Source organism: Psammomys obesus, unplaced genomic scaffold (assembly GCF_907164565.1).
Source record: "Psammomys obesus unplaced genomic scaffold, mPsaObe1.curated_primary_1811, whole genome shotgun sequence".
NCBI classification, from domain to species: Eukaryota; Metazoa; Chordata; class Mammalia; order Rodentia; family Muridae; genus Psammomys; species Psammomys obesus.
This window is the reverse complement of record NW_026596079.1, coordinates 26,053,162-26,074,180: the sequence shown is the minus strand read 5'-3', so window position 1 is coordinate 26,074,180 and position 21,019 is coordinate 26,053,162. Positions and strand designations below refer to the sequence as shown.

Sequence of the window (21,019 nt, the reverse complement as noted above, 5' to 3'; positions counted from 1 at the left end):
CTTCAATCTCTGCTAAATACCTCTCTGAGGGAGAACTTCAGGGCAGCTCCACTGAAAAATAACTGCTGTTGCATGATATGCTCTTAATAATATGGAGTCCTAGAAAAGGAGATAAAGATGAAGGGTGTAGGAGGAATTTCCTTAACAAGAAATATCTTGAAGACAAGGTTGATAAAGTAAAGACAAATAAGCTTCAAATTTAGACCTTTAAAGGACTATAAAGACACAACATCAAAACGTGTACAAGGCTCAGCTACCACTAAAAAGTTTCATGTGCTTATGAAGCTACTTAATTATAAGGCACATGGAGATTCAGAGCCTATGACTGTAGGCCTATTTTATTCGTAGCTTTCTGGTTGAGAAGCCTGAGACACAATGCTTCCTTCTACTCTGTGTGTCCGGGTCCCCAAATAAAGTTCCAAATGAAAAACCCTGGGAAAGCAGGCAGCTCATCAAAGGCTAATCCTAGCTTTCTTTAATTAATGAAAAACTAGGACTTCAGCGTTCCGCAGTCGCAACTCTTGCGGTTCGCAGGTGAAGAGCACGGTTTAAAGATGAGTCACTGTTGATAAACCCATCCCGGGGGCTGGCGGAAGGAAACCCGAGCGCCCGGTCATCCCGGAGGGCGGCGGCGGGAGAGGAAGCCGCGGGGCAGAGCCGGAGAAGGCTCGGCCCGGCCCGGGAGGCCCGCGCCGAGCGGACCCGGGTGGCCCGGCAGGCTGCGCGCCCGCTCCCGCAGCGCCCGGCTCCACGCCCACCGCCCTGCACGCGCGAGCGCCCGTGCTCCCGGGCCTGACCCGGCGCTGCCGCCCCGGAGCAGCTGCGGCCCCAGCCCCTCCCGGATCGCACGGCGGCGAAGAAAATGGACCCTGAGGCTCACCGATCCGAGGCTCCCATTTTCCGCTTCGCCTTTAAAAAGGGGGAAAGGTACAATATTTCACTCTCGTGTCTAGTTCTGATCATAACTATCCCTGGAGCCACACTGGATCTTTATAACTCTTCCGGGAAAAAAAATTAAAATAATAAATAAACAAATGAATAAATAGAGCCATAAAGCTAATAACTGATTTAAGCAAATGCTCAGGTCTATACCCAGCGAAGCTTGCTTTTTGATGTCTTTGTAACAACCACAAGCCACATCGGAATTCAAGACCCCATTCTGAGCAGGGGTTCCCCGAGAGTACAAATATATTAGGAGACACAAAGCCTGAAGATTAACAGGCCGGTGCCACCTCCCATGTCAGTCAACAACTTCCTCTTACCAGAGTTTGCTGAGCACAGCCTTTTTACAGTAATGGTGCCAGGAGAGGCAGTTACTTAGGCTCCTAAGTCTCTCTCTCTCTCTCTCTCTCTCTCTCTCTCTAGCGCTCTCTCTCTCTCTCTCTTCTGTGTGTGTGTGTGTGTGTGTGTGTGTGTGCCTGTGTTCACGAGACACTGCAAGCCATCCCTACAGAAAAAATATAATAAATGTTATTTCTGATGTTTCTAGATGACTACTCTAAACATTTTGTAATGTCTTATATATAAAGGTGACAGTTTACCTCCTAACAATGAATTACAGCCTAAGGAGAAATCACAGTGGAACAATGCAAATCTGACAAAGTTGCCCGGCCAGGCATTGTGGTGCGCACCTGCAGTTTCAGAATTCTGAAGACTGAGGCAGAAGGATGGGAAATCCGAGGCCTTCGGTATATGGTGAGGCCTTACCTCAAATAGGTAAATACCTGCTGCCGTACTACGTGACCCCACCGCTGGAACCTTGCTTATCCGCCAGCAGAGCACAGGACAGAACGGCTTACAGATTTACAGGGCCAGGTGGAGGACAAATCCTGACTGCTGCCGTTGGCTACATTTTGTAGTCGGTACAATGAGTGGGACTTCCCTCAGTGACCTCCCCCACTTCTGCGGTCACAGGTGGGGACAATACACTTAGCTGACGCCGCAGCAGCCTTAATGGGGTGCCTCACGAATGTGTGCCATGATCTCCCCATTAAGGTGCTCCCTGACAGAAGACAGACCTCCTGCTCAGCGCCTTTTACTCCTGGCAAGCCTGCCTCCCCCCAGACTTGTGGCTGCCCTTACCTACATCGTCAGAACTGGCTGCTTATCAACCAAAGGAGGTTTCAGGGCTTGTAGCTCATTTTTATGCGAGCTGAGTCCAACCTCGGAGCAAAGTTTGCATGCCCTCTACTCCCTGGTTTTCACAAGTGAAAACTAAGTCCACCACATTTCATAGTGTCCTCCTTCCCATCATTAAAGGGCACCATACAGCTTTGGCAGACAGGAAACTAGCCCAGCACACATGCTATCCAGCTGGCAAATAGAGGCATCTTCATCAGCATCCACTCTTACATACACTCTGATAAGAAACCCTTTAATGGAGCCAAAATATACATTTCCTTCCTCTATTTCTGCTTTTAGCAGACATGAGAGCTCGACAGTTGTGTCAGAGATTATGAAATGGCAATGAAGAGATTTTTTTTTTCTTAAGCCACCAAGGCTACCGGAACAGCAGGGCTAAATTTTGCCTACTTGCTTTTAACCAAAAGTATGCACTCTTTCAGTTGTGGAAAAGTACAGAGGATTTAAAAGCCCCTATTTATTAACCAGAGTGCACTTTTCAGCAGAACTCTTTCTACTGTTGCTTAAAGCGTGTGCAAAATACGGGCAGACACTACTTCACAGATCCAAATATCTCCTTCAAAGGATTTGTAAAGTCGCTGATAGATAAAAGGTGACATCACAAAAGTATGCATGAGAAATGCAATTAGCTAAGGTTCCTAGGAAGCTTTGGAATGTTTGGTTTCTAAGGAAGAAGCAGCTACATAGGAATATGAATCCTACAAGTGAATCAGCCACAGAAGCAAAAGAAATTCACTGGTAGGTCCTCTCTGAATTCTCTGCCGTGATTGCCCGCTTCATACAGGTTTGAAAATGTATAATAAAAATATCACTTAATAATTTTCCCAAAGCTGTTTAATATATAAGTGCTGAGTAGAGTCATATGTTTAATCCAAAGGACTTCCCAATTTCCAGATAAAAGAAATGATTTAGTTAAAAATGAATACAATCACTTAGAAAAGACCAGAACCTAGTGTAGAAAAAAAATTTTTTCAGTGTGGTTACTTGGCATTAAGATGAAACTAAAAATGATCAGTAATAATCAAATATTCAGAAGTATTGGCTATTCTTAGTCTAGCATGAAAATGCTACATATCTATAATGACTTATATTAACTTACTGTATTAGCACAATAAAGTGTTACGATACTTTATTGGCCCTTTCTTGGGGGGATAGGTATATTTTTAAAGGCAGAGGGCAGTCCAACATCCTCTGACTGCTAGAACCTGGGCTTCTTAAGGCAGGTTCTAGCTATGGTTCTCCTCGGGCCAAATGGACCTTCCTCAGCAATAACCTCATTGGATCTTCTGAGGGTGTAAGTCAACATTGTTCCTTTAGCCCTTAAGCGTTGGACAGGCTTACAGGGCACTTTCACTGTGAAGCCAAAGCTAAAGTCGCTGTCCTTACACAACAGGACACAATATTTGTACTGCAAATAATTCAACAGACAAGTTCAAATCCACGTACCTGACTCTTTATGGTGGCGATTAACATCATGACCTTTATTAATCTGAGGAAGCATTGTTTATCATCATGCATCTTTGAATACATCAGTGTCTCAAAGATGGTGCCAGTAAAAAAGAGTATGGTAGTGCCAGATTCTGCCTTTCTATCATTCTGAAATGTCCTAGAGCTTCCCTATATCTTGGTTATCTGGAAACAGTTCTCCTTGGTTAGGTAACATTAATTATTAAAATGCAGGATTTGAAAGGATACTATAAAATACAACATGTTAAGTTGTAACCAGTACTATTATAATTTAGGAACAAAACATCAGGGCAAATTTCAAGCAAAGTCTATTAATTATGTAGCAGCATATAATCCTTTTTCTCTCTGAAAACTGACAATCCAATTTCACAAGTTTCTCAACCCTTCGAAAGTCCTATACTTTTCTAGATTAAGAAAAAAAAAATCTTTATCAAGTATCAACTTAATACAACACTTTTAAGAAACACTTTAAGAAACTACTGAGATGATTTGAGTTTGGTCTCCCTGTCTTCGGGTTTACAATGCCCAGATGATTCTTGTTTAGGCTACACTAGTGCCAGAGAGGTTGCCCAGTTCAGGGATGCTTCCATGTAAGTGACTTGAAGACCTTAGAAGGAATGGAGAGGGTGGTAATAGGCAAGGCTGGATAAAGGGTACGTCATGAAGATAGACAAGCAGTAGCCCGGAGGGTGATGAATGTCAGATCAACAGGAGAAACAAGCATAGAAGCAAGTCCTGAAGGAGGCTGGGGCCTGATGGCGATGGCACTCGGAAGCACGATGGAAATAGAGGTAAAGAATCTAGGGTTGTTTCATTCCGATGAAAAGCTAGAAGCATAAAATCCTAAAAGGAACAGGCATCTAGGAAAAAAAAATCAAAGGCACGCTAGAAAAGTGGCAGAACCGTGATGGCCTGGTAGCCAAGCCCTAAGAGACACAGAAAGGGTGGTTGGCAAAACAGGCTCATTTGAGCATTGCAATCAAATGGAAACTCCATTGGGGCTTGGCTTCTGCAGAGCTGCTGGTGATTTCAGCACGGCACTGTCAAGAAACAAGGAGGCCTGGCACCCTTCACTCAGCCGAAATTCGGGCATCCAATATTTTCTCCCCTCTCAGCTTATTTTTGTAGGTGTTTCAGTTTCTCTTTTATCTGTAAAAAATAGACTGGATCCCACATCTGACTTGGAAATATTGGAATTGATAAATCTCAAAGAGCAATACGTTTGATTTACTGCACAAGATGAGATTCATCTTGTGAATTGAAAATCCCAGCCTTTAAGTTTAGCTGGGTCTTTTCAAAACTATCCAAGGAGTTCTAGTCAGGAGTTTGTGAGTGGTACCTAGTCTCTATCCTGCTTAACTCCTAACCTACTTCCCAGCTTCATTAGCCATAGACTGCATACAAACTTGTACTTAGACTTTTCCTACATTCCAAGAATGATCCATAAACAACTACAACTGGATTATAACCCATTTAACTACCTTCTATAAAACATCTAAGATAGTCTTTGTTCACAAATATGTGTCATGAGAACAAGTATAAAATAGTTTAAAGACTGCCTGAAAAGGAATTTGCTTCAGTAGGTGAACACATTAGCATAACTCTGATCCAAGGTAAAAAAAAAAAAAAAAAAAAGTCAAACATGCAATGACTTATTGGGAAAGCAAATCGCTAAAGAAATGCAATAACTCGCTATTTCATGTCCTCAAGTTAAGGAAGAAAAACAGTCCACCGCAGCAGGTGTTTGATATAGAGAGGGGAAAACTAATTGATAAAATACACTTAATATGATATTAAAAAAATCATTGAGAAGATTTTGGGATAGACAGACATTTACTTTTGCTATAATTGTATCAGGTACATACTTCTATTAAATTATCACTTAAAGTCAAAGTAAGTTGGCAAATTCAACTATACTGGGATAATAAACAAAAAGGCAAGAAAAACTTGATGGCTATGTAGGGGCAGAAGAAGTGTCTGAATCTGTCAGATAGTATTATAAGGTGCTCAGCACTATAAGGACAGAGAAACTACTTGGGATGACTGGAACCATCGTCACAATGGCTCTTCATTTATTAAAAAAAAAAAAAAAACTACTCCATTGCATCATGATTTAATTGATAATTTCTAAACAGAAAAAGATGATTACTTTCCACTAGAAAACTGTGTCATTCTAAAGGAATACCTATTGATAAATTATTCATAAAAGCTTTCACCTGAAAGAAACATCAAGGAGAGAAAACAAAAAACAAAAAAAAAACAAAGCAAGGGGGAAGAAACAATAAAATAATAACCACCTGCCATCTGGCTAAGACACAAAGCAAAGCAAATGAAAGCATCTATCTTCTTTACTATGCTAGAAAGAGCAAGGGGGTTCAGGTGCACACTCTGGACCAGCCCAGCCCATTTTCAGAACCTCTCAGCTCCTCCTGCTTTCTGCAAAGTCACTTCTGGAGCTGTCAGCAATAGAGCCAGGGATGTCAAGTTCAATTCCTTACTTCATGGCATGCAGCACCACTTTTCTTTTTCTTTTTTTTTTTTTAACCCAGAACAGGCGCACTGCATCTATAACCAATCTGTGCCCTTCTCTTATGAGGGACAGAGTTGCATCTGGCCTTTAGAAAATGTAATTTTATTATTAAAAATAAACCCTAAAAAAAGAAATTTAAGGTTTTATTGTATTTCATAAGTCTATAAAAGAATTCTGTACTTCAAACATACCAAATGATAATTGACTTGCTTAGAATCAAGAAAAGAAAATGTTTCATGTTTTAAGTTCAAATCATAGCTAAATATGTAACAAGAAGAAGCTAAAATAAATACATAAAGACATTACATCAATAAATTAAATGTTTCATTTACACATACTTGAAGCTGAAATGCATTTATCATTCAAACGACAGGACTAAGCATTTGTGATAAAGCTGTTTTTTTTTTTTTCCTGTTCTGTTGTTCAGCTGTTTTTTTATAAATGCTGAGAGGTTTGTATAAGTGTTGTGATCTCTTTCTTAACCACATTCAAATACACTGATCGTACTCTTCAGACCGAATGTCAAAGATGCCCTGACTAATTATATATAAATTAAAAGTCCTAATTTCAAATGGACCATTGTTTTCATTGGTTTTAATATTGATAAATGTTTGAAGGTATTTTAAACTAAGTGAAAAATAACAAAAACTAGCTTCTTATTAATGAGAATATCATAATTAAATTATCAGCCAAACTGGATTTTATGTTAGCAAATCTAAGGAGGTTCATGTCATTAAGGTGTCTAAAAGAAACACTACACCTAGGTTTTATGAAGACTCTGATGTGTGATAACCTCTGTTACACGTTTGAGTCTGTATCACATATGGTTTTACATTAAACATATATATATAGAGAGAGAAATAAATTCATTATATAATCATCAAATTCTTGCTGCATACTAATTTCAAACTAAATCGTACCTTGATTCTGTTTTCATACCCATCTGCAGAAGGAAAAGGAAAGATTAAAGAACCTGAAATATTAAGCAAATTTTCCAAATTCACCTAGAAATGGTCTACTGATTTACTTATACTTATCATGGTGATCATTATTTTAGGCAGGTAGGGGGAAGGCTGTTGTACCTTTAGTTTTCTTTCTTGTAGATCAAGATAAGTGCACTACAATGGAACAGTTATTTAAGTAGCTTTTGTCATCCAAAATAATATAGGACCCCATGATCTTTCTGAATATACATGCATTACAGAACAAAGATCAGGACAGCAGTCCCTGGCTGACTACATCCATTGTCCAGCCATTGAGAAAAGGACCTTACTCTGCTCAGGGTCCTACCTCTCCCTAGAAACAGTATTAAAAGATCACACATGTAGATTGGTATTCTGTCTTTTTGAGGAAATTGTAATGCCATACATTCAAGTGTATACATTGCACTTACCAGTAAATGAGATGGGGAAGAGGTTATAGAACAGAATTACAGAACAACGATATTCTGTCAGAGGCTAGAGTTTGCCCTGCCTGTCACCTCAGGTGATTTAATTCATTCCACTGTCACTTCCCTTTATTAAATGATTTCTCTATTGAAAATCTATTGAAAACGTGCATTCTCTTGGCCCTGAAATTTAGCAAATATCTTTAACATATCATACGTTGTCAAAATAAGGTCAACCTACTATTTCTGTGGTGCTATTTAAAGGAGTGAATCTTCCACTTTTTTCTATAGGAGAAAACATGAAAGGAGCTTGTTAAAATTTTCACTATCTGTAACTCCTGGCTTCAAATTAAACCTAAAAATACTATTCTGACTTCATTATTATAATTCAGACTTAAAATTGTGGTTTCAAAATAACACATCAAAACTGATTGGGGAATCCTAATCGTGTCCTAATTCCTCAACAGTGAAGAGACCAAACCGTAGAGTTCTGGCTAAATTCTCGGCTGACATCACAGCAGACCATGAGGTGACTGCTAGAAGCATTCCCATCTCCACCAGCAGAAACACCAAACTGCTTCTAAATACACTTCACTGAGATTTCAAACAGTGTGATCTCTGGGTCCAATTCCTTTTTTCAGGGAGCAGCTTTCAGGATAGTGGGTTTAAAATTTGGTGTTTTTGTCTTTGGGAAGAAGTACATCTATTACAAATGAAAACTTTTTTCCTTACACATAAATCTGCCATTTCCCTATATTCTCAGACTTACTTATGTACATAACTCTAATTTAAGAATGCCCATCATCATTCATCATACAGTAGTCAGGCAAAAATGCAGGTGTAAACAGAGAGACTTTTCTTTATACTTAAACATCCCCCACTAAAATATGTCACAGGAAAATTGTCTACTCTCTGCAGACGTAATGAATCTGATCCGATTCATTGATGCTGTTTCATATTTTCTTTTTATTTCTGGAGAATTCCACAGGTTGTTCTTAAATTCAAAGTTAGTTAAAGCTTGTTTCCCCCCCCCCTTCAATCAAAAATTTAATGCATAGTATAAAATATAAGTGATACTCAAGCAAATGTCTTGATCTTTTACACAATTCACAGATTTCAGTTAACTTTAATGATTAAGTACATGACTTTTCCAAATCACTCTTTCCTGAAGTAAAAATAAAAGTGTGAAATGACAGAGGAAAGGATTTCTCCCTGCAGTGGCTCCTTACAAATGACCAAAATATCTGCCAGAATGAAGTTTGAGAACTGAGATCATTGATGTCTGGATTTTTCCTGTACCAGAGGTTTTTAAAAGAAAACATGACAAGGGAAATAAAGGATATTGAATGCACGTAAAATTACTTTGTATTTTACAGGAAAGTGCAGAGAATCGGCGATCTAAAAAAAAAAAAAAAAAAAAAAAAAAACCTCTATAAAGATTAAAATTTTCCTCTCCTGAAAAGCTTTAAAGAAAAAAATTATGCATTTTGAAAGCAATGGACTTCAAGAAAGAGCATTTAAACAAACATTTATCTAAAAATCAACCCAAAAGGTAGGATGTCAATTTGGTAATAACAACAGCACATTCCACTTGAAAAGTCAGAAACTGTATAAAGACCAAAATTCAAGTTAACATCCCTGTGATTAACTCAAGGCTGCTTAGCCAAGAGCAACTTTCTGCACTTAAAACATAAAACTGTCAGTTTCCTCTGCTTGGAGACAAAACACACAAAAAGCAAACATTCAGTGCTATATTTTCCTAGACATGAAAGACAGAACTAACTTTAGTGATCACTCTGCCTATTTCTACCTTTGTAGCCCTGAGACCAGAGCGAGTGTAAGTCAGTGGCAAATCCCAATTTTGAGACCCACCTTAAAGACAGATATTATTCTAGTTTCTGTTACACCCAAACCTTGATGAAAACGAACTTCCTTGTTTTATTGGACCAGCTCTAGGGACCAATGCTAGGAGCTTTGCGCTTGGTGTCATTGACTGTCTTCACAATAAACAAGTAGAACCATCACACCTCCAAGTGCTGATGATATGAGAGTTGGCACTCACCCCTTGGGAATCTAAAACACACTGGTGAACACTTTCAAAGTTCTCTCTCTTCCCTACATCAGGATAGCACACACTGCAAGCATCATCTGTGGTCAGTCCAATTCACACTATAAACTTGGAGTACTGAGTTCAGTAAAAACTCAAACTCCCTTAATCTCTTTGCCAAAAAAAAAAAAAAAAAAAAAGGCTACGCATAATCATTTCCAAATTATAGCACAACTTTATTTAATTTCATTCGGTGTTTTTCCTCACAGAAATTAAGTGGCAATGGCCTGCTCAAGAGCAAACAATAAAATCAAATTATTATTTTGCTGTGTCACTACCCTTTAAATATAAATATCATAAAGAAATGGAGATTTTTAAAAACCATCCAGCACATCCATCCATTAAAAGGGGAGATGCTTAATCCTTTTGAAACAGATAGATAGATAGATAGATAGATAGATAGATAGATAGATAGATACATACATACATACATACATACATACATACATACATACATACATACATACATACATATGCAATTCTCGAGCAGGGAGGAAAAATAAGGAAAGAAAACCCTGCTGGTAAGGCATGTCAGAATAATCCGGAGACAGCATACGTGGTCTCAGCACAGTTTCCTTTAGCACCCTAGCGTCAGAGACATCATGTGCCCCGTGATCCCTGCTTGCCCTTCTGAAACCCATCCAGACAGTTTTCAGAAAGGAAGGAATCTGGTTATGCTCCCAAAAGCCAACTTAACTTAAAGGACCTTCCAGCCCTGAAGGGAAACAGCGCAGTGGCCCAGCAGAGGCTGCACAGAGTGTTCTGCGTCATGTGAAGCCAGAACTTTAAGTGTGACCCCACTGGGCTTTATCTGTAATTCCCAAGGACCACAGGCTAAGAGGTCAACGTTTTCTGTGTCAAGAAAACATGTAAATGAATAAAGCCACATGCTTTTTAATAATGCTTTACATCACCATGGACTGCACAGAGCCCACCCCCCTTACTGTTCAGACAGATTTCTCCTTTAAAGGGATCCAAAACCTGTGACAGAAAAATGAAGAAAACCTCCTTACACTGATATCTGCCTTTGATTCTCCATTTCTAATCATGGTCCGTGTAGAACACATTTCAAAATGTTATTGTGAGTGATATATGAAAACTTTCAGGGAGTAGGAAGAATATAGGTATATTTAATTAAATGTCAAATATGAGACAATATGATAAAGAGTGAAGAATGTATACATACAATTGATTGTAAACAAATGCAACACTAAAGGAACTTCGGCAAGGATAGCATGTGCATAGATCATGTGCATAGGTTTATTAATAAAATGTACACATATAACATTTTTTTTTTACTTCTAGCCTAACGTTCTGAGTGACAGCTTCCTGTTTTAGAGTGTATCAAAGTGTTTTTTAAAAAGCAGTATGTGTTACAAATAATTAGGGCATTCTTTTAGCAGAGTAAATTATCCTGAGAAAGAGAACACATTAAATAAAACAGAATAAAGAGGAATAGGATAAAGATTAAAATAAGCAGTTTACTATAACTGGGATTATGATGGCAATGGGTTTCTTACTGTAATCTCCCTACATCTTACATGTGAAGAATGCAATTTTACTAAAAAGAGAAACCTGATTTAAAATATTTATTTTAAAAGTGTAGAATACTTTATGCTTGCCAGGTGGCTTTACACACGTTATTTTCTAGAACTTTCCTATTTCTGTAGGACTGGGGAATAAAGTTTACAGTTATCCTTTCAGGGGATACGCATCCAGTGTTTAATATAATCATTTCTGATTATTCACCTAAAAATTTAAAACTGTATAACAAAAAATTATTATCAAAATAAAGAGCATAGAGTAGGTATAAAGGCCTCAAAATTACATAAAAATAATTGGGAAAGAATTACTACTTATCCAGAATTGAGAATACTCACTGTAAAAATTTAGAACTATGGTCACTGATTAATCTTACAATATTTATGACCAGTCTTAACTTCTGTCATATGAGTAACATCATTTAAAAGTAAAGTGACCTAGATCGCTTTCAGCAATCATTAAAAACATCATAAGTAAAACAAAAACAAATGACAGTTTGTTTTTTTTTTTTTTTAGGAACACCTATATGTTCAGAACTATTAAATATTGAGAGAGAAATGGACTAATCTTCCAGAGCTAAGATGACAAGTGATTCATGACATCACATAAAATAGAATTTATTTTTTCACTTTCTTTAGTCAAGTTCACTTTCATGAGAACCAGAATTATAACTAATTTAACCCTCAAATAGGTTCTATTATGCATTCAATAATTGAAAAGGACATGAGAAAGATTAATGTCATTTTAAAAAATACAGTTTGAGAAAATCGAATATAGTAACCTCTATCAGAAGAGAATACAAGCATATGCATAAACATATGTGTTCTTAGAATCATTAAGTCAGAGATAAATGTGCTGTATTAATCCTGTTATTAATGTGTATCCCTTTGCATAGAAACTGTATCATTTAATAGAAAAATCTGATGTCTCAAACCAACTCTGCCATACATATTTACACTGTTTATAGATATATCTCTAATTCCTGTATGAATACATGCAGGAAATAATACAATTCCTATGAATGCTCAGAAAACCATACTGGAAGAACCTAATCAAAAAGAATATGTTATCTTATCAACCTCCACTGAATTGTAAATTTTTATAGTCTGTTCAAATTACGTAAGTAAAACCAGCTCTGAACAAAAACGTTTTCATCACTTGCTTTTTAAATCTAAGACATATTTTTTGTGTTTTAAGTAAGTTTTCTATCATCCTATATCGAGCTTATTTCTTGTTACTCTAATATTCATTTTTAATAATAATAAAATCAATATTTTAAAGCTTGGAACAAATACATTAGGAAACATAAATGTCTATTATAATATATTACTCATTATCACAATTATAAGTAATTAATAGATAAAGTAATCAGTAAGTCAATAAGATAACTATGTTCCTTTCAAACTAAAGAAAAAGGCATAAAAATAAGGATTGTAAGCAGTAACGTATTTCTTTCTAGAGATATTGACTATATCAGGCTTAAAGGGCAGACAATGAATCATCTGTTTATGTAAGAGTTGTATTAATGGAATATATGCTAAGTTCTGAGCTGACTTTAAAATGTTTGGAACATTTTCCAGAGCCTAGTCTGACTGTGTCAATTACCTAGTTACCAACGTTGTTGTCTTGTGTTGCTTGATGAACTAGGACATCCAGCAACCCCCAAACCAGTATTACAAGCCCAGCAAATAGCATCACATCTGGGTGACGCACAGAATCCATCACCCTAGGGAAAAATGCATGGGCTCAGAGTATGGAGTCTTTGCATGTTCCATAATATTTCTGCATAGCGTTTTAAGCTGGTAGAATTGTAAACTGTAAAGTGCCAGCCTTATGGAATGATATGTTCAGAAAAAGCACTGTCAACCCCCACAGAAATACGACTTTCTCAAAAATGTTCTCAGAACACTACTTAAAAATACACAATGAGGGGGCATCTTTATTTATAGGGTGGGTTTTTCTTTCCTTCTTTTGAAATTTCTTAGTAAATTCTGAATCCATCTATGTAATATGGAAATGACTGATTCATTATGTTTAACCGCCACACTCACTTCAAACTTCGAACTTTTTAAAAACAAGTCATGTATCTCTTTAAAAGATTCCTGTTTAAAGCACAGCGGGTCATGATTTAGCACATTAAATCCCACAATAGTAGATCTAAGTATTACATACATAAAATATAGTTTCAAGAGCATGCACACATTGCTGCAATAATTCAAACACAGTATAGTTACCGTGGCTACATCAAATATCCACAGGCTTCATACTATAGAATTCCTTTTACACTACAGGTAGCTGCCTAATAACTACCAAAGAATTACACAAATCAAAATGTGTTACCTTTGTTCAAACAACACTGCTGCTCATTACAGAACAGAAAACACCATCCTTAATCACTCAGGAACCAAGATAGTGGTGGATGCTTGGAGTAGAGGTGGTGCCGAATGGTTTGAGGCAAAACCGAAACATATTGTTTAAGTAAACTTAAGGGGAGGGGATCATATGCGCAGTTGATGGATTTTTTTTTTTTTTGTATCATCTTCCACAAACCCTTCCCTACCCCTCCCCACAACTCCACAGTAAACTGGCTGCTGATATTAAAGAACTCCAGCCCCAAATACTTCCTCTGCCTTGTTCCCTTCTTGCTAAATTTTATTACTATCCCAATTTTGAAGTAACAGACCCACATTTATTACAAAAAAAAAAAAAACTATGTCAGACAAACATATGATTTGAAATTTATGTTTGCAAACTCTCTAAAAATTATTAATTAAATCAAAACTGAACTCAATAAATTTGCACAGTGTTAATACAAAAATGCATAGCTTAATTCTTTTAGTATTTTCTGGAAAATATTTAAGTAAAGAAGCTGTTATCAAAGGAGGAATCTACTGGATACGAACAGAAAGTCTGTGGCTCTCAGAGTAAAAGCTGAGAACAAATAAAGTAAATCAAAAATGTCAGATTTCTAGGATGAGAACACTACAAGTGTCTGGAGTTATGCATAATACTTTTGATGATAATAAATGTATCACTGGCTACTCTTCTTCTGTTAGACACCCCATTTTTTTGGTAAATTATTCATTACAGACTCTCTGTATATGGAAAAGGTGAAAATAACTACCTCACAGAGGAAATTAGGTTATACAGTAAAGATTTAAACCTCAGCAACTGTTTGTATGAAGAACATCAGCACTCAGCTCTGTCCTACAAATGGGAAGGAGGGCCCCATTTCTGGGTGGAGTAGCTTTTCCCAAGGAAGGAAATACTGACACAGTTTTTTTCACCCCAGAAAGATTTTTCTGCTTGCCAACTTCTGAAGTTGGCCCCTGTCAATCAATTGATCAAGGTGTCTCTTAAGTAGACAAAAGTTATATTTGCCTGTGCAAATTCTGGAGGAGAGAAAAAGATTACTAAAATGAAATTTAAAAATGCCATGTGATAAATAAGGCTTACTGATGCTATTTAAATTTTTCAGAGTGAAAAATGAAACACTTCCAGTAGGAACAAGCTGAACCTTGAAACTAATGCTTTCAGTATAAAACTGCATTTTGGTAACATTTCATCTATTTTCCTTCCTCTGCACATAAAAATGATTAATGTCACAATTAAACTTCCATATTTTAGGCCCTTTGTAACAGGTGTGGCAATCTCTTGATAAACATATTCATTGACCTGTCACCATTGATAACCTTCATTAATTAATCTCTATTGAAACAAACCTGTTTTTTTTCTTTCAAATAATAAGAAATAAAGTAAGACAAACACTCCCCCAAGTTCACAAACTGTTTAAATTATTGTAACCTCAAGTGCACCAGCCATCACAGTGAACAACTGAAGAAATACAGCAGAGCTCAGCAGGAAAGAGTTTTAATAACAGATTGAAAAACAAGAATAAAAATAACTGTATCAACAGAGCTTTTCTTCCTCAGGCCACAAGCCCGTTCTTACTTGAACTTTTTTTTTTTCCTAAAGAAAAAAAAAATTAAAAAAAAATAGCATTTGGCCACCAAAACCAATGCAGAACATTATTAAAAGTTAAAAGCTACCAATTACTTCTGTCTGTTCTTTTAAAGCAAAGTTTGGCATGACGTCAGTTGGTTTAAAGAAAACAAGAAAGAGACAGAGAAAGAGCAGGAGAGAAAGTTTCCTACTTGTATAAACTGAACACCAGGGAAGGTGTCTAGCCACTGGTAAAGTATTAGCTGCAGGGTTTTAAAGAGCTAGCTGCATTTTAAAAATTAAAACGATTTTTTAGATTATTTTACATGCAACATGCTGTATGGCCAGCCTTAAACGTTTATATTTCAATTATACCTAAGTCAAAAAATATTCCAATGATATTTCTTCTTTGAAATGCACTGATAATTTCATCTCTGTTTTGGGTACTTGGAACTGTGCTCTGACGGGGCAAAGAGAGATGGGAACATAAAAGGAACTCAGTGTAGCAATGTTGTAATGGTTCCGATAGCCGTTATCACTAGTATGCTTCTCTTGACTACTTCTTAACCATTCAAATACTTTTCAGCATCTTGCAAATTCAGTAAAAGCATTTTCTTAAGCCTAAAAGATCTCTTTCTAACCTGTATCAGTTTCTTCATTATTATACCCTACAGAGAAACAAGCCAGAGGCTTGCAAATCCACTCTCAGCGAAATAAGAGCCATTGAGTATTATAAAGACCCCCAAAAGCAGCTGCAGTTGTATCATTTGAAGTCTCACTTATGAAGGTCATCTATAATAGAATATTTGATACAAATAGCTTTGGACCAACTAACATTTGAGAACAAAACAGGCTGTTTTTTATTTGATACTGAACAGTAGTCTAAAAACAAACCTTGGCATTTTCAGGTACTTCAGTAAACTGATCAAAGTTTTAGGAGACAAGTGCTTTTGATAATGATAAAAGCAACTGTTCAGTTTTAAAATGCAATTAATTGTAAAGTACGTTAAGTCTTTTACATAGATGAGCATAATAAGTATACATAGATGAGCATAATAAGTACACTTGGGAAATGTTGAATTTCAGCTTGGTAACGTCAAGATAAATGTCTTCATATGATACCTGCAAGGAGTCCACTAAATCCTATAAATCCTGTTATGACAACACAATTCACTTCTTTCCATATATCCAAATAAATGTAGCTATCTCATAGATAGGCAAAGTTTAGCTAAGTCTAAATATGCTATTATTCATTAACCCATAGCTCAAAAATAATAAATAAGGAAGCTTTAAAAGGTTAATTATTTATCAACAATATTAGTAATTATAACTAAAACAACAAGAAAAAGAAATCTGTTACCTGGAAGCTGGACCAAGGATGAACAAGAGAAAGCAAGCTCATACAACTTGCCTGTTTTTTATCAAATTGATTGTAACTCATGAGCTAAAATATTTGAGACAGAACTGTCTGAGTTTATAGTTTTCTACGCCTGCCAAAAACAGATGCAGGCTACCACACTAGCTGTCCCGAGGAAACTAAATTAAGCAGAGGCAAATACCAAGTGGAAAGTTGTCAGTGTGTTGAATGAATGGCTTCATTTTACACACCAGAGAATATCTTCATGAGGATATGTTTTAAGGGAGCCAGTCATTTTATTTTAAGTCCGTCGCTTATTTCAAAAATCAACTCTAGACACCTGTCCACAACTCTCTGAAAGTCTATTTTGTCCTGTGTACAACAGTGTAGTGTTACGGCATTATTGTTTGAACTCATAGGATATATTAAATTAACAATAACTGTAATATATATATATTACGGAAACTATCAGAAATTTAGTTATCAATGCTGACACCAATTCCAAACTCAAAATAAAGTTCTAACTCAATAGCAAAATCTTTTTCAAGTTTAAAAATTTTCAGCAGTGTTTATGTACTTCAAAAAAGATAGCATAAAAGTTTACAAAACCCCACACTCTTGCCTTATTTCTTAATAGAAAATGTATACATCTTTAGAAGCAAATAGCGGCTTCTATCTGTGCATAGACCCATATACATCTAACAGTAATAACAGCAACAGCATTAGTAAAGGCACCCTTAACTACTAGGATCTAAAAAGCAGCTTTATAACATATGCATTCATTTCCCTATTTGGAAGGTTTTCTTATGAATGAACATTTCCTTAAGCATGGTTACAGAGACCTATGGTGAAAACAGGAATAAATGTAGGAGTGTTACATGACTCAAAAAGTAAAATAATAATAATAATAATAATAATAATAATAATGCTAAAAACAAAGTAAGGGTATATGTAGGTCACTCATGATGAAATGCACACAGATTTAGATGCTAAACTGGTTAGTATAAAAGTATGTAGAAATTTCTATTAAATTGTTCCCAATATTAGTAGTCAAAGTGTGGAGCTCTGAATTCAACTCAGGATTCACAGCCACTCTGGCACTCTCCTCCGTACCTTTAATGCTAGTTTTAACAAAGGACAAAAGCCACCCAGCAGCACAAACACTAGCAGAATCTAAAATTCAGGAGTGACAAACTTTTTTGCTAAATACTTCCTACCACTTATTTGCAGAATGTCAGATTTAGCTATTACGTATGTAAAAGTATTCTACACACACATAGCCTACCACGCAACAGGCATATTGGGAAGCCATTAAAATCAGCTCATCAAAGGTAAATAATATTTTGCCAATAGAGTACGGATGAAGGTTCCCAATGTCTTACATTTAGAGAAATCATGGCCCATCAGAGAAATTCTGACTCTATTTCCTCCTTTGCAGTTCTATTTTCACAGTACTAATATCCAGAAATAATCATCAACCTAGCATATTCACGGCCCTGTCTATTTAACTGACGGGAGATGTTTTTAATTCAAGGGAACGGTTCTAAAAAGAAGTTATGAAATCTACCGAAGGATAAACTCAATGAACATACAAGTTTAAGTTGTGAAGTTTGAGCATGCCATTAATAAAACTTTCACTTAAAGGTATAAAAAAAATTCCTCAGAATGTTGGTATCATTTCCAGACTGTCCTGTCAGCATCGAAACTTACAGGAAACGCTTCATCTTCCCATACAAACCCTGTATTTATTCACAACCCTGTCATACTTGGGGAAAGAAAAAGGGGGGAAAAGCCGCATGGTGATTATTTTAGAACCTTTGCTTTTCTACACAAGCGCTGCATTAACTGGGGAAGCCTCAGAAGCCAGTGAAAAAAAGAAGCATGTACGAAACTGCCCAGCAGTGAGATTAGAGACTTTCATTCTCTTTTTGCCCAGTCAAGGACCTGCTAGTTGTAGTACTTTTCCTGACCGTCCCTAACATGTTCAGCTCTGGCAGCCTTTTCTAAATGATCAACTCTTTCTTAAACCTGCAGGAAAGGATAGAGATGCTACAGAGGCTGGTGGGTTTGTGCTCTGGAGTTTACAAAACTCGAAAGACTTGTTGGAAAAGTCCCCTTTATTTTTTTATTTTATATTTTTTAAGTTTGAGCAATTCAATTTAGCCAACAAGGCCTGGAATGATTACTTCTTTGTAATCTTGTCTCAGGCCCTTATCTGTATTTTTGCTTTTATACTGACTATCTCTTCCAGGCTCTTTCCTGTTCACCTGGAGAGCTTAAAAAGTTCAATGAATCGGCCTAACTTGTGCCTGATTCTACTTCTTCGCTCAGCCCCTCTCTCTTCACTTACCTTGCTTAAAACGCTAGCGGTGATTTCCCAAAACCGGATAAGGATGGATATTCTATCTTAATTTGGATTCACCATTAAATCCATAGCTCTTACTCAAAAACTTTCAAAGGATCAAGGCCTAAAAAGATATGGGGAAGTCAGCCAGGTCCTAAAATGTAGTAAGTTCAAGCAAGAGTCTCTCCGAAGCCCCCCCGTAAGTCCTCCGGTCCTCTCACTTCAATGGCTTTAAGATCCTAGAGCCATAAAACAGTTAGTGACTTCCCTGGTGAAAGGGGAAACACCACCATCTCAGACAGGTACTCACAGAAAAAAGCTTTCCCAGCCACAAAAACAACTTTGCACTTCAAACAGCTCCCACCTCTGCTTCACCCTCAAATTATTCATGGGGTCCTATAATCCTGGAGTTATTTGGAGGGATAGAGGTGTTTGCCTTGGCCTTTCAAAGATGCGTTTCAGACTCTACAGCCCAAACAGGAACTAGACAGAAAGCAAAGAGCCTGTCTGCCTGCATGTCCCACCGCTGTCAGGCGTTTAATCACCAGCCAGTGTCCCCTGACCCGCTCGACACATGGCGCATCAACCGCACGGCAGAGGAAGTCTGCCCCTTGCTCAGCCCCTACGGAAGCGCCCTGGCTGCAAGGCCCTGCCTCATGGTACCGACAGGGCACAGATCCCTGGGCCCAGGCTGCCCTGAGCTGCCCAGAGACCGGTACACCAGGGGATGCCACACTCGCTCCCTCCAAGCCAGCTGGGCCTTTAAGGGAAAAAAGTTTGAAGCCTGGCTCTGCAAACTAAACTCTTCAAAGCCAAAGCCAGTCTATGCTGTTTTATCACTTTGAGGGCCACTCCAAGACCCCTCTCGGAAAACCTCCCGACCCTCCCAAGTTCACCCAACTTACTACTCTGCATGCCGGTGCCTAGTCTGCTCCCCGTTTGTCAGGAGCCCCCAGAAAACTTGCAGCAGCGGCGGCGGCGGCCCCTCGGGTCCAGCCACCTCCAGATCCTCTGCTGCTCCCGGTAGGAGAGAATTAAAATCAGCCAGCAAGAGACAGCGAGGGGGAGTGGGGCTGGGAGGGGGAGGGGGCACCGGCCTGAAACTTCTTTTTTTGGCAAATCGGGATTTGTTTTTCCTCCTCCCCGGCGGCTGAACTTGACCCTCCTGACTCTGGGGGCTACTGCAGTTTGAAGTCGCTCTCGTTTCCAAGGCTCAGATGCCTTAGACCCAGCAAAGGGAGCAGAGGAATTGGGGGGGGGGGGGTAAGGGAACAGAGGAGAAGAAAGAAAGAAAGAAATCACACGCGCAAAGGGGGGGGGGAGGAAGAAAGAAAATGCGTGTGAAACCCGAGAAGCCTGCGCTTGGCTTGCTGCTGCACACTCTCTCCCTCGGCTGTGCTTTTTTTTTTTTTTTCTTTTTTTTTTTTTCAAAGAAAGTCACTTTTAATTCCCAGGGCTCCCCGCTCGCGATCGCCCACATTTTGCGCACACTCGCGCGGGCGCAGCGCTGGCGGAACGGCGCCCCGGCCGGCTGAGCCCGCGCCCCCCCGGCCTGCCCGGCTCCCCCTTACCTGTTGATTAATCGTCAGGAACACCCTCCGCAGCCCGAAAGATGGTGGCGCGGCGGCCAGAGCCATGAACCGTCTTCTGTTGTTTGCAGAGTTGATCTTGGATTATTGGGGGGGGGGGAGAAAGGTCTTTCCTGCCGCCCCCCCTTTCCCTTCCCTCCCCCCCCAGGAAAAAAAAGAGAGCGCAAGAGAAAGAGAAAGGAAATAGAGCCGGGATGTGCCGGGTGCCGGGTGGGAGAGGGGAGGGGGTGTTGTTGGGGTTTTTTTGTTGTTGTTGTTGTTTAAAAAAAAAAAAAAAAAAAAATAGGCAAAGGCGAGAGAGCCGGTCAGGAGGACGCAAGGTCCGGAGCCACCGAGCAGCAGCGAGAAAGAGGACGCTGGAGATTGCAATGAGATCGGGTCTTTATCAGAAATGTTATCGCTTGTCAGGACCTCACTCTCCGCGCATTACGTCAGTTTCAAGACACCAACACTATTAATATCAAAGGAGCCTTCGCGGAGGAAAGCGCCACCCCAGACCGAGCTCCCTTAAAGAGACAGGCGCGTCCCCGCGCCGCCGCCGCCCCGCCCGGCCCCATCCGGCCTCCAGTGAGAAATGTTATCGCTTGTCAGGACCTCACTCTACGCGCATTA

At 38.6% G+C, this 21,019-nt stretch overlaps 1 protein-coding gene across 1 annotated transcript in view; it reads right to left on the bottom strand.

Annotated features, from left to right (window-relative positions):
* Positions 1-19,746, bottom strand: part of Trps1 (transcriptional repressor GATA binding 1) — a 70,476-nt gene extending 50,730 nt beyond the window's left edge. The window contains exon 1 of the mRNA XM_055626682.1: positions 19,724-19,746. Within this exon, the coding sequence (XP_055482657.1) occupies positions 19,724-19,733 (10 nt within the window). The 5' untranslated portion in view covers positions 19,734-19,746. The remainder of the gene's footprint in view (positions 1-19,723) is intronic.
* Between the last annotated feature and the right edge of the window lie 1,273 nt (positions 19,747-21,019).